At 39.5% G+C, this 12,969-nt stretch overlaps 1 protein-coding gene across 4 annotated transcripts in view; it reads right to left on the bottom strand.

Moving 5' to 3' along the window:
- The window catches only part of ZNF180 (zinc finger protein 180), a 45,793-nt gene that overhangs the window by 23,930 nt on the left and 8,894 nt on the right, over positions 1-12,969 (bottom strand). The window contains exons 3-4 of one of the 4 annotated variants that reach the window (XM_074369468.1): positions 4,693-4,749; positions 632-758 (exon numbers count right to left, since the gene is read on the bottom strand). In XM_074369468.1, coding sequence (XP_074225569.1) covers positions 632-758; positions 4,693-4,749 — 184 coding nt within the window. The remainder of the gene's footprint in view (positions 1-631; positions 759-4,692; positions 4,750-12,969) is intronic. The other 3 variants (XM_074369465.1, XM_074369466.1, XM_074369467.1) reach the window with 3 other exon arrangements.

Below are 12,969 nucleotides of genomic sequence, written 5' to 3'. Positions count from 1 at the left end.
CAGGAGCAAAGAATTAGGGCACTGTTATCTGAGGGTCCCTAAATGCCTTAGGAGTTAAGATGGCCCCTTGGATTTCAAGTGACAGAGGATGGAGATTAGCTCAGAAGCAGATGCCTGGGTGTCTACTAGGCCAAGCAAGAGAAAAAGTACCCCTGGAAAAAGGAGTGAGATGGAGAAATATGTGGCATGCCTTATGGGGATTTTCCAAACAAATCCTCCATACCTGTAATGACTCCTAAGTGTCTGTTTCTCACCTGGATATGTGTGTTGGGAAATCCTTTTTATACTTATCCCCTTGTTCCAACAGGAGATTGTGTCTGGTTTGAAAGGCTGATAGGGAAAGATATAGAACTTTGGGTATTTGGCCTGGAGACAAAAGAAAATCAATGCAGAATTTGGTCCCAGTCTTTGGCCTTTATGAACCAAGAAGACAGAAAAAGCTCAAACACAAGAAACTGTACCTTTGCTACCCTACAAATTAAAATTAACTCTTCAATGGAGTGTAAAAAGCACAAACACAATCTATGTGTGGCCAAAATCATTCTGGCCTCTGAACTCCCTAGGTCTTGATCAATGGAAATGAGAAATCATTTCAACATGTGGACTTCATTAAAGGGGACTGTATTCTTACCCCAAGAGACCAGGTCCCTGTGGTCCTCCAGGATCACATCTCTGTCCGGGGTCCTCTGAACAGCATCCAATGTGCCTTCTTCCTCCTGAGTGAAGTCCACAGTCACTATTTTGAAGTTTACTCCTTCCTAAAACAGGACACACATTCCTGCTCAGCTGAGCATCATTTCCTTCCAGTGTTCACCGAGAAAGAAAAGTTTGACAGATGGAAGAAGGAAAGTCTGATGGCCTGGATACTGTCCTGAGATGGTCAGTGTCCAAAGGATTCTAGTCAAGAGGTACAAGTACCTTCTAGGTGAGCCCCTTTGGGTTTTGAATGCTGGACCAGTTTATATAACCCCAAAGAGGAACACCAGATAAAAACTGACATATAAATTGTTTTTGCTCTTGTTCACCTTAAAGAAAATGCTTATTCTGATTTTAGCATTGGTGAATACAGAATTCCTACTTAGGAATTCCCTCCAAATTCCCAAACAGCACAGGGTCAGCAAACTTTTTCCATCAAAGGTCAGATAGTAAATATTTTAAGCTTTGCAAGATACACAGTTTCTGTTACAACTACTTAGTTCTGCTGCTATAGCGAAGAAAGCAGCCACAGAAAATATATAAACAAATGGGTGTGGTGTATTACAATAAAGCTTTATTTATAAAAACAGGTGATGGGCCAGATTTGGCACACAGGTTTGACTGATGCTTCAGACAGAAAATGGCCTGAAGGCCTCAATGAAAGGCTGTATGTACAGGTCAAGAGCACTGGATTTGGAAAAGAGACTTGAGTTTTCTCATCTATTAAGAGCATGCGTCTGAAATTTTTTAAAAATACATCTGATCTGACCATCTGTCTTTTGATGGTGAGTTGATTCCATTTCTATTTATTAGGCTTCACACACCCAACTCATTCTGCTGTTGAGTGAATTGATTGTAATGATATATGAAAGCAATTAGAGTTTACTGAACAACAACAGCAACAAAAGGCTGGCAATTATTATAAGGATTATTAGGTTTGAGAACCCTGAAAAATTAAGGGACAGCCAATGCGACCTTTATCCTGGACTCTTAGTCTTCAGGAACAGTTCTATTTTGCCCACGTGCCAAGCTGCACCATAGGGCCTGTCGTTACTGCCATGTAAAGGGGGTTTCTTGGTCTGCTCCTCTAAGCAGGAAAGACTACTGGGCAGGAATTTTGATCCAAAAAAGTGCTGGGGATGATCTGTCCTTACCCAAAGGCAGCAAAATCCACAGAAGTTGAACGCCACTTGCCAAGGCTTTAAAAACAGACGGGGTATTCCTTTTTTTTTTTTTTTAATTGAAGCATAGTCAGTTTACATGTGTCAATTTCTGGTGTACAGCATCGTGTTTCAGTCATACATATATGTACATATATTCCTTTTCATATTCTTTTTCATTATAGGTTACTACAAGATATTGAATATAGTTTCCTGTGCTATTCAGTAGAAACTTGTTGTTTATCTATTTTATATACAGTAGTTAGTATCTGCAAATCTCGAACTCCCAGTTTATCCCTTCCCACCCCCTTCCCCTGCTGCAGAACGGGTGTTCTTAAGCTGTGGTTCATGAACAGGACACAAGGTCCCTGAATTTCATGCTGGTACCTGCATTTTCCTAAGTTGTGGCCCACAAATCTCACTAAAATCTCAAAGGTTTTCTTGATTAGCCCAAAATGGGATTCAGAAATATCATTTGCAAACTGTTACTTGTGAGGAACATGGGATTTATAGGTACTGTTTTTCAACTTCCAATCTACAGTTCTTAATAAACACCCCCCTTCACTGTTTATTGTCGGTCCCTTTAATATCAAGCTTGTTCAAATGTCAAATAAATAATAGCAGACTAGATGAGCCCCCCAACTCCACCCTAGAATATATGTCCTCAAAGTTCCAGGGGTTTCTATTGTAAGACTCACCCTGCTTTTTCATCATTTGCAGAATGGTCATCTTTGTCACCAGGCTGAAATCCATGAGGGCAGGGACAGGTATTTATTTAACTTCAGTGCTTAGTACAGTGTTGGTGTATAGTACGTACAAAATATGTATTTGGTAAATAATTTCCGTAAGTGAATCAACAGTACCAATGGACTTGGTAATATACCAAAATAATCCTAGTTCAATTTCTGATTTAAGTCCTCCCTCCCCTGAACCTCACAAGGCCTATCACAAACCCATTTGAAAAAGCCCCCCAACCGGTGGAAACTGCTTTTTCTGGACTTTTAGTCCCTCTTATTCTACTCCTCCTCTCACCTGTCCCCTGCTCTCCACTCCTCCAAATTCCTTCCCAAACCCTTCACCTGTGCCCTTGGGAACTCTTCTTCAACAATAACAAAATCTTACAGCTTCACATCGTCACTAAATATCCTCTCTATATCCCTGTGTACATGGAAACCTACACTTCCCCGAGGACTCCCTCCTCCACAGCCCTCAGAGGCTCAGGGTGGTCATGCTCTCCCATCCCGGGGGTCTCGGCATCAAAGGAGGAGGGCGTGTGCCCTTCCAATTACCCTGAAACTCATGCCACTTGCCTCACGTCTTGGAGCTTGGTCCTACCAACCTCTTGAACACCACCCCCCTCATCCACTGAAGAGATATAATACTAGGATTTATCCTCTAATTCAAGAACCTGTATTGCCTGCTCTTACACTGCCTATAGCATCCACCCGTAGAGTTCTCTGACAATAATATAAAAATAATTGACTTTAATAAACACTTACTGTGTGATATCAGGCAGTGTGCTAAGCATTGGCATAAATTACCATTCATCTAATTTTCACAAGGTCCCTGTGAGAAAATGCTATGAGCAACACCATTTTTCAGATGAAGAGCTAGAAGGTTAGAGAAATTAACACATATGCCTAAGGTTAGTGACTAGGATGCCACCTCGAGTTTGCCTCATCAAAGACCGTGTTTTCAGTCATCAGTTCATAAGGTCGGCCCAGTGCCCAACCCCTCACTCTTAGGGTGAGACCCTAGATCTTGAAATCACCATGAAGGAGGCTACCGCTCAAGTCACACATACAGAATGACTCACTATGATTACGATATCAGATTGCTCACCTTTACTTAACCAGTCCTTTACTCATCTCATTCTTTGATGGTTTGGGGCTTTTACTTTATTGAAATACCTATGATTCCTACCTACCGGCCTATATTCTTTTTGTTTGTTTGTTTAGCATCCTCTTAATCTTTTCATCTTTTCCACAGTTGAGAGTCTGTGGATCCTTCACTTTAATCTTTCTATTTGATATGCTCAAAAATCCTCTTGCAAATATTACCTTGACCTGTGGGGCTTCCACTAAGTGTGTACCTGGCTACAAAGACCAAACAAAACTGAATGTCAATCTGCTATCTATGGAAAGGAGGTTACAGGGTGCCACTGTGAAGGAAAACCCACAAGAGCAGCTGGATAGAGTATTATGAATGGTCAGTATCTCAGAATGAACCTTTTGGGCTGATCAGCAACCCTACTCTACCTCCTGGAACAGCGTGGCTCTCATCATTCAAAATTACTATTGTAAACCTTCTTCACTCTTGGCAAACATCTCTGCATTCCAACTCCCTCCCTCTTGCTCCACAGATAACTTCCTCTGATTATTCACAGAGAAAAATGCAAGCCTTCAAAAAATTCCCTCAATCTCATTCTTTTTACATGAGTCCTTCTTCCTCTACAGAGCCAATGGGCTCACATGCGCTCTGAATTAATTCCCCTGACACGAATCAGAGACTCTGCTTTACAGTTTTATCTCCTCTCTTTCCTGAACGGTAACTTCTCCACTTTCTCCTTCCTGTAACCACGTAAACACAGCCAAATCTTTTCAATCATTTAAGGGGAAGGAAAGAAAGAAAGAAAAGTCCCTCAACCTCAAATTTCCCTGCAGATATCACTCTGTTCAATCTTTTACATGACAACCAAATCTTTGTAAAAAGCTGTGCACTCTGATCTTCATTTTCTCACTCTCTACTCACTTCCCAGCTCACTTCGGTCTGGCTTCTGCTGCCCAGCAGCCATGCACATTTCTCAATGTAAAGAAAGAGATCAAGTCCAACTCACCTGGGATGGGATGGCCAGTGAACCGGCATCTTCCCTCTCGACCTTGACGATAATCTCCTGGGGAAGGAGAGAGTCTTGAGAAGGCAAAGCAGATGAGGAAAGGGAGGAAAATCACCGCTCAACACTCCCCCTTGAGTAGGCTAGGATTTGACATACCACCTTCTTTAATACCTCTCACCTACCAACTCCCTCCCATTGGTCAGCTAAAGCTAACCATGTGGAGAGACAGGGGACATCTGGAGGAGCAATGAAGCACCAGACATGGCATGAGGTCTCTGGGCATCTTCCAGGCCAGCCCAGCTACCAGCTGAATGGAGCTGAGTAACCCTAGACACTATATGGGAGAAAAGAACTGTCCAGCTGGGCCCTGCCTGAATTCCCCAATCATGGAATTGGAAGCAAGTAAGATGGAAGACAGCATGACCAAAGAATGATCAAGAAAAAGAACAACAAATTAACTTCATAAAATTTTTGGCAAAAAGTGCCATCAATAAGGGCACCATCAATAAGAATCTATATTGTTATGATTTCTTCTTAAATCAGTAAGGAAAAGGTAGTGTCAACAGAAAAAGGAATAAAGGAAAGTGCACACGCAACTCAACTATGAAGGAAAATGGTCAGTGAATATACAAAAAGATGCTTACCTCTTTCAATCAGAATCACATCTCTCTCTCTATACTATCCCTGTACATTAGAGACCATAAATTCACACTGATACTTCCAATCACAACACAACAACACATTTATTCTAGCCTTCTGGCTTCCTGTATTTGTACCCTTCTTCTCTGGCTTTCTTCATCCTCTTTATATTTACTTACTACTCGAATCCCTGTATGTAACCAACATCCCAACCACATGGAGTGTTTCTTTGGACTGTTGCTAGTGACGCCTGCCCTGGTGGCCTGCCAGTCAAGAGCTTCATGTACTCTTTGTGGAAATTTAAGTAGATACAACCTTCCTGGATGAGCAATATTTTTTAAAATAATATTTTATTATGAAATAGCTTCATGCTATTTCAAGAAGCTCACAAGAAATTGCAAAAATACAACAGAGTTTCTGTGTACCCTTCACTCACCTTCCCCCAATGCTAGTATCACACGCAACCACAGTGCATTGTCAAAACCAGGAAATTGGTGTCAGTGCAACATCTTTAACGCAGGTACAGACTTGATCCAGATTTCATCAATTTCTATATATAGTATTTGCTTTTTTTTTAATGGCAACATTAAAAAAAATGTAATATTCAGTAAGTTTACTTGAAAGCATGTCCTTAGGAAATAAAAGAAAGTACCTTTAGATGCGGGTACAAGAAATCTCATTAAAGGGTTACATTATCATAGCAAAAAAGGGAGGGGGGTAGTAAGTATCCATCAGTAAGTGCCTGGTTAAATAAATTATGCTTTATCCAGATAACTGAATACTATTTAGCAGCCAAGAGAAGAAAAGATGAATTTGCATGGATTGATGCATATAAATAACAGAAAGATGTCTATAATATAATTGTTGAATGAAATTAAGAACAGTATATGTGGGTTATGAATAAACCTTTCAGAATATAAACATGCACAGAAAAAAAAGCATTGAAAGCAGTTATTTTTGGAAAGGTAGAACTGAGGGGCAGGTACATAGTCTACATTTCAACACTGTATTCATTTTTTAATGGCATTTATTTTCCTTAATTAAATATTTAGGAAACAACCGACAAAATCTCTTTGAAATAAGATAATTTCTTTGTGGCTTCCAGAAGTTTCTCCTACAGAGTACAGTCAGTCTGTCAAATGATAGTCCATTCGAGGACAGGCATATTTCATTTTATTACACTTGACAAAATGAATGTTTGTGGCAACCCTGCATCAAACAAGTATACTGGTGCCATTTTCCCAACAGCATTTGCTCACTTCATGTCTATGTGTCACATTTTGGTAATTTGCACAGTATTTCAAACTTTGTCATCACTACTATATTTGCCGTGGTGATCTGTGATGAGTGACCTTTGATGTTACTATTGTAACTGTTTTGGGGCATCGTGAATTGTGTCCGCATAAGATGGCAAATTTAATCTAAAAATGTTGTGAATGTTCTAACTGCTCCACTGACCAGCCCTTCCTCCATTTCTCCCTCTCTCCTCAGGCCTCCCTGTTCCCTGAGACACAACAATATTGAATTAGGCCAACTGATAACCCTACAGTGGCCTCTGAGTATTCAAGTGAAAGGAAGAGTTGCACGTCTCTCACTTTAAATCAAAAGCTAGAAAGGATTAAGCTTAGTGAGGAGGGCATGTCGAAAGCTGAGATGGGCCAGAAGCTTGGTCTCTTGTGCCAAACAGTTGGCCAAGTTATGAATTCAAAACATAAGTTCTTGAAGGAAATGAAAAGTGCTACTCCACTGAACAGATGGATGATAAGAAAGCAAAACAGCTTTACTGCTGAGAGGGAGAAAGTCTGAGTGGTCTTGACAGAAGATCAAACCAGCCACAACATTCTCTTCAGCCAAAGCCTAATCCAGAGCAAGGGCCTAACTCTTCAATGCTGTGAAGGCTGAAAGAGGTGAGGAAGCTGTAGAAGAAAAGTCTGAAGCCAGCAGAGGTTGGTTCACAAGGTTTAAGAAAAGAAGCCGTCTCCACGACATAGAAGTGTAAGGTGAAGCAGCCAGTGCTGATGTAGGAGCTGCAGCACATTATCCAGGAGATGGAGCTAAGTAATTAACGAAGGTGGCGACACTAATCAAGAGATTTTTCAACGTAGACAAAACAGCCTTATGTTGGAAGAAGATGCAATCTAGGATTTTCATAGCTAGAGAGGAGAAGTCAATGCCTAGCTTCAGAGCTTCAAAGGACCCTCTTGTTAGGGCTAATGCAGCTGGTGACTAAGTTGAAGCCAATGCTCATTTACAATCTTTCTGAAAATACCTTAAGAATTATGCTAATCTACTCTTCTTGTGCTCTATAATCAGAACAACACAGCCTGGATGACAGCATATCTGTTTATGACATGGTTTACCGGGTATTTTAAGCTCACTGTTGACACCTATTGCTCAGAAGAAAAGATTCTTTTCAAAATACTACTGTTCACCTGGGAACTCCGATGGAGATGGACAATGAGGTTCATGTTGTTTTCATGCCTGCTAACACAACATCCACTCTGCAGTCCATGGAGCGAGGAGTTATTTCACCTTTCAAGTCTTATTATTTGAGAAACAGATTTTGCCAGGCCATAGTTGCCATACATAGCTGCTGATGGATCTGGACAAAGTCAATGGAAGACCTTCCAGAAAGGACTCACCATTCTAGATGCCATTAAGAACATCTGTAACATGTGACAAGAGGTCAAAATACCAACATTAACAGGAATTTGGATGAAGCTGATTCTAACCCTTATGAATGACTTTGAGAAGTTCAAGACTTCTTGAACTGGAGGAAGGAACTGCAGATGGAGTGAAAATAGCAAGAGAACTAGAAGAAGAAGTGGGCATTACAAAATCGCTCCAAAAGCCAAGGAACAAAAACAAACCTAGCTCACAATGCCAAAGTAACACCAACTAAACGACAGATGGTCCAGGAGAGCCACAAGGTTTGACCCCAAACTGCTAATGAACTCAACCACATCGTGGCAACTGGGCTGCAAAGAGAAATCACAACCGTAATGTGTGACAACACCAAATGTGTCTTTCCTTGCTACAAGACCGGTTGCTGTTAAATTCTAATAACTTAAGGGCCGGAAGTTAATTCATCCTATAATTTAAAAGTACCTGGGGCACAACCACACAAAATTTATGGGACACAGCAAAGGCAGTGCTAAGAGGGAAGTTTATAGTGATACAGGCCTTCCTCAAAAAAGAATTTAACCCACCAACTAAAAGAACTAGAAAAAGAAGGACAAAAAACCCCAAAAGGCAGCAGAAGGAAGGAAGTTATAAAGATCAGGGAGGAAATAAATAAAATAGAGATTTAAAAAAACATAGAAAAAAATCAATCAAACCAAAAGCTGGTTTTTTGAAAAAGTAAATAAAATCAACAAACCTCTGGCCAAATTCACAAAGAAGAAAAAAGAGAGAGCACAAATTAGCAAAATAAGAAAAGAAAATGGAGAAATTACAACAAATAAAATAGAAATACAGAATATCATACGAGAATATTGTGAAAAATTATACGGAACCAAACCGGATAACCTAGAGGAGATGGACAAGTTTCTGGAAACATACAGTCCACCAAGACTGAATTAAGAAGAAACTGACCACTTGAACAAACCGATCACTAGAAATGAAATCAAAATAGTAATAAAAAACCTCCCTACAAATAAAAGTCCAGGACCGGACAGCTTCATTGGGGAATTCTACCAAATATACAAAGAAGAACTCATACCAGTCCTTCTCAAACTCTTCCAGAAGACTGAAAAGGAGGGAATACTCCCAAACTCATTCTATGAAGCCACCATACCAAAGGCAAAGACACTACAAAAAAAGAGAATTATAGGCCAATATCACTGATGAACATAGATGCCAGAATCCTCATCAAAATATTAGCAAATAGAATCCAACAACACATAAAAAAGATTATACATCATGACCAAGTGGGTTCATCCCAGGGACACAAGAGTGGTTCAACATACACAAATCAATCAATGTAATACATCACATCAACAAGAGAAAGGACAAAAACCACATGATCATCTCAATAGATGCAGAAAAAGCATTTGATAAAATTCAACACCCATTTATGATAAAAACTCTCACCAAAGTGGGTATAGAGGGAACATATCTCAATATAATAAAAGCTATATATGACAAACCTACAGCCAGCATAGTACTCAATGGTGGAAAAACTCAAAAGCTTCCCACCAAAATCTGGGACAAGACAAGGATGCCCACTATCACCACTCCTATTCAACACAGTCTTGGAAGTCCTAGCCACAGCAATCAGGCAAGAGAGAGAAATAAAAGGGATCCAAATTGGAAAAGAAGAGGTAAAAGTGTCACTACATGCCAATGACATGTTATTATATATAGAAAACCCTAAAAGGTCCACACAAAAACTACTAGAGCTGATTGAAGAATTCAGCAAGGTAGCAGGTTACAAGATTAATGTTCAAAAATCAGTTGCATTTCTTTACACTAACGATGAATCAACAGAAAAAGAAAGTAAAGAAACAAATCCCCTTTAAAATAGCACCCAAAGTAATAAAATACCTAGGAATAAATCTAACCAAGGAGGTGAAAGAATTATACACAGAAAACTATAGACCATTGATGAAGGAAATTAAAGAAGACTTTAAAAAATGGAAAGATATCCCATGCTCTTGGGTTGGAAGAATCAATATTGTTAAAATGGTCACACTGCCCAAGGCAATCTACAGATTTAATGCAATCCCTATCAACTTACCCAGGACATATTTCACAGAACTAGAACAAATCATAATAAAATTTATATGGAACCACAGAAGACCTAGAATTGCCAAAGCATTACTGAAGAGAAAGAAAGAGGCTGGAGGAATAACTCTCCAGACTTCAGACAATACTATAAAGCTACAGTCATCAAGACAGCATGGTACTGGTACAAAAACAGACATATAGACCAATGGAACAGAACAGAGAGCCCAGAAATGAACCCACAAACTTTTGGTCAACTAATCTTCGACAAAGGAGGCAAGAATATACAATGGAATAAAGACAGTCTCTTCAGCCAATGGTGTTGGGAAAACTGGACAGCAGCATGTAAAACAATGAAGCTAGAACACTCCCTTACACCATACACAAAAATAAACTCAAAATGGATCAAAGACTTAAACATAACACAAGATACAGTAAACGTCCTAGAAGAAAATACAGGCAAAAGATTATCTGACATACATCTCAAAAATGTTCTCCTAGGGCAGTCTACCCAAGCAATAGAAATAAAAGCAAGAATAAACAAATGGGACCTAATGAAACTTACAAGCTTCTGCACAGCAAAGGAAACCATAAGTAAAACAAAACGACAACCTACGGAATGGGAGAAAATTTTTGTAAATGAAACCGACAAAGGCTTGATCTCCAGAATATACAAGCAGCTCATACGACTTAGTAAGAAACAACCAAACAACCCAATCCAAAAATGGGCAAAAGACCTAAACAAGCAATTTTCCAAGGAAGACATACAAATGATCAATAGGCACATGAAAAAATGCTCAATGTCACTAATTATCAGAGAAATGCAAATCAAAACTACAATGAGGTATCACCTCACACCAGTCAGAATGACCATCATTCAAAAATCCACAAATGACAAATGGTGGAGAGGCTGTGGAGAAAGGGGAACCCTCATACAATGCTGGTGGGAATGCAGTTTGGTGCAGCCACTGTGGAAAACAGCATGGAGATTCCTCAAAAGACTAGGAATAGTCTTAACCGTATGACCCAGGAATCCCACTCCTGGGCATATATCCAGAAGGAACCCTACTTCAGGATGACACCTGCACCCCAATGTTCATAGGAGCACTATTTACAATAGCCAAGACATGGAAAAAGCCTAAATGTCCATCAATGGATGACTGGATAAAGAAGAAGTGGTATATGTACACAATGGAATACTACTCAGCCATAAAAACTGACAACATAATGCCATTTGCAGCAACGTGGATGCTCCTGGAGAATGTCATTCTAAGTGAAGTAAGCCAGAAAGAGAGAGAAAAATGCCATACGAGATCGCTCATATGTGGAATCTAAAACAAACAAACAAAGCATAAATACAAAATAGAAACAGACTCATAGACACAGAATACAAACTTGTGGTTGCCAAGGGGGTGGAGGGTGGGAAGGGATAGACGAGATTTCAAAATCGTAGAACAGATAAACAAGATTATACTGTATAGCACAGGATCTTACGGTAGCTCACAGAGAAAAAAATGTGACAATGAATATATATATGTTCATGTATAACTGAAAAATCGTGCTCTACACTGGGATTTGACACAACATTGTAAAATGATTATAAATCAATAAAAAATGTTAAAATAAATAAATAAATAAATAAAAGTACCTGGGGGGTGGATAGAAAAGGATAAATTAGAAATTCAAAAATTGCACCTCTTGGGGAGTGATGGAAATGTTAGCTATCTTGATTGTGGTGGTGGTGGTCTCACAGGTGCATATATCTATCAAAACTCACCAAAGTGTACATCTGAAGTATGTGTAGTTTACTGTACAGGAACCACACCACAATAAAGGGGTTAAATAGATAAATAAATAATGCACCTGGGAAATGAGACATTTCCCAAGGAAGGAAAACTTAGAAACACTAGACTGTATTTTAAATTATTACATAATCTTTCAATTTTTTTTTTTTTTTTGCTTTTTTAACATTTAAGACCAGTTAAGAAATAAGGCCCAGAACTGGAACACTTCATGTTTCTAACTCCGCAGGTACAGGACAGAGACAAAACTCCACCACGTCCTTGATCTCACAACTGCTGAGATCGTTTTACTTGGGGAGTACGGGTGCACCTTCTCTTTAATCAAAACTGGTTTCAACACCTTTTGGTTTAAAAGTTTTCACAAGGAAACAAAAGGGAGCTCAGTTCTGCTCACAGTCAATCCTGCATCCAACGTCCTTCCCGGCCCCTACCCCAGCAGACAGTTCTGCACTTGATCCTGCTTTCGTTTCTTCACATCACACATCTATTTATACCTTGGGTTTTTTGTTGTTTTTTTTAAAATACAGCTTCCACTAGAATGGGTTCTTTAAGAGCTTAGCTCACCTCTCTCCTATTTACCATGGTTTCATTGTGCTTAAATCAGCATGGGGGCGGGGGGGGGGATAGCTCAGAGGTACAGCGCGTGCTTAGCATGCATGAGGTCCTGGGTTCAATCCCCAGTATCTCCATTAAAATAAACATATAAATAAATAAAACTTAATTACCTCCCCCGAACAAAAAAAAAATCAGTACAGTCATCACTCCAAGTCTGCCAAGGATTGGTTCCAGGACCCCCAGATACCCAAATTCTTAGATGTAAGTCCCTTATATAAAATGGCATAGTATTTGCATATAACCTATACCTACCCTCCTGGATACTTTAAATCATCTCTAGATGACTTATCATACCTAATACAATGTCAATGCTATGTAAATACTTGTAAGTACCAGGTAAATGCTACATAAATAGTTGCCAGGCATGCAGAAAATTCAAGTTGTGCTTTTGGAACTTTCTAGAACTTTTTAAAAAAAATATGTTCAATTGGAGGTTGGTTGAATCTGCAGATACAGAGAGCCGACTGTACTGACACATAGTAGGCACTTCATAAAT

This window comes from Camelus bactrianus, chromosome 9 (genome assembly GCF_048773025.1).
Source record: "Camelus bactrianus isolate YW-2024 breed Bactrian camel chromosome 9, ASM4877302v1, whole genome shotgun sequence".
Taxonomy (NCBI): domain Eukaryota; kingdom Metazoa; phylum Chordata; class Mammalia; order Artiodactyla; family Camelidae; genus Camelus; species Camelus bactrianus.
The sequence above is the reverse complement of the archived record's forward strand: the minus strand, read 5'-3'. Positions and strand labels throughout refer to the sequence as shown.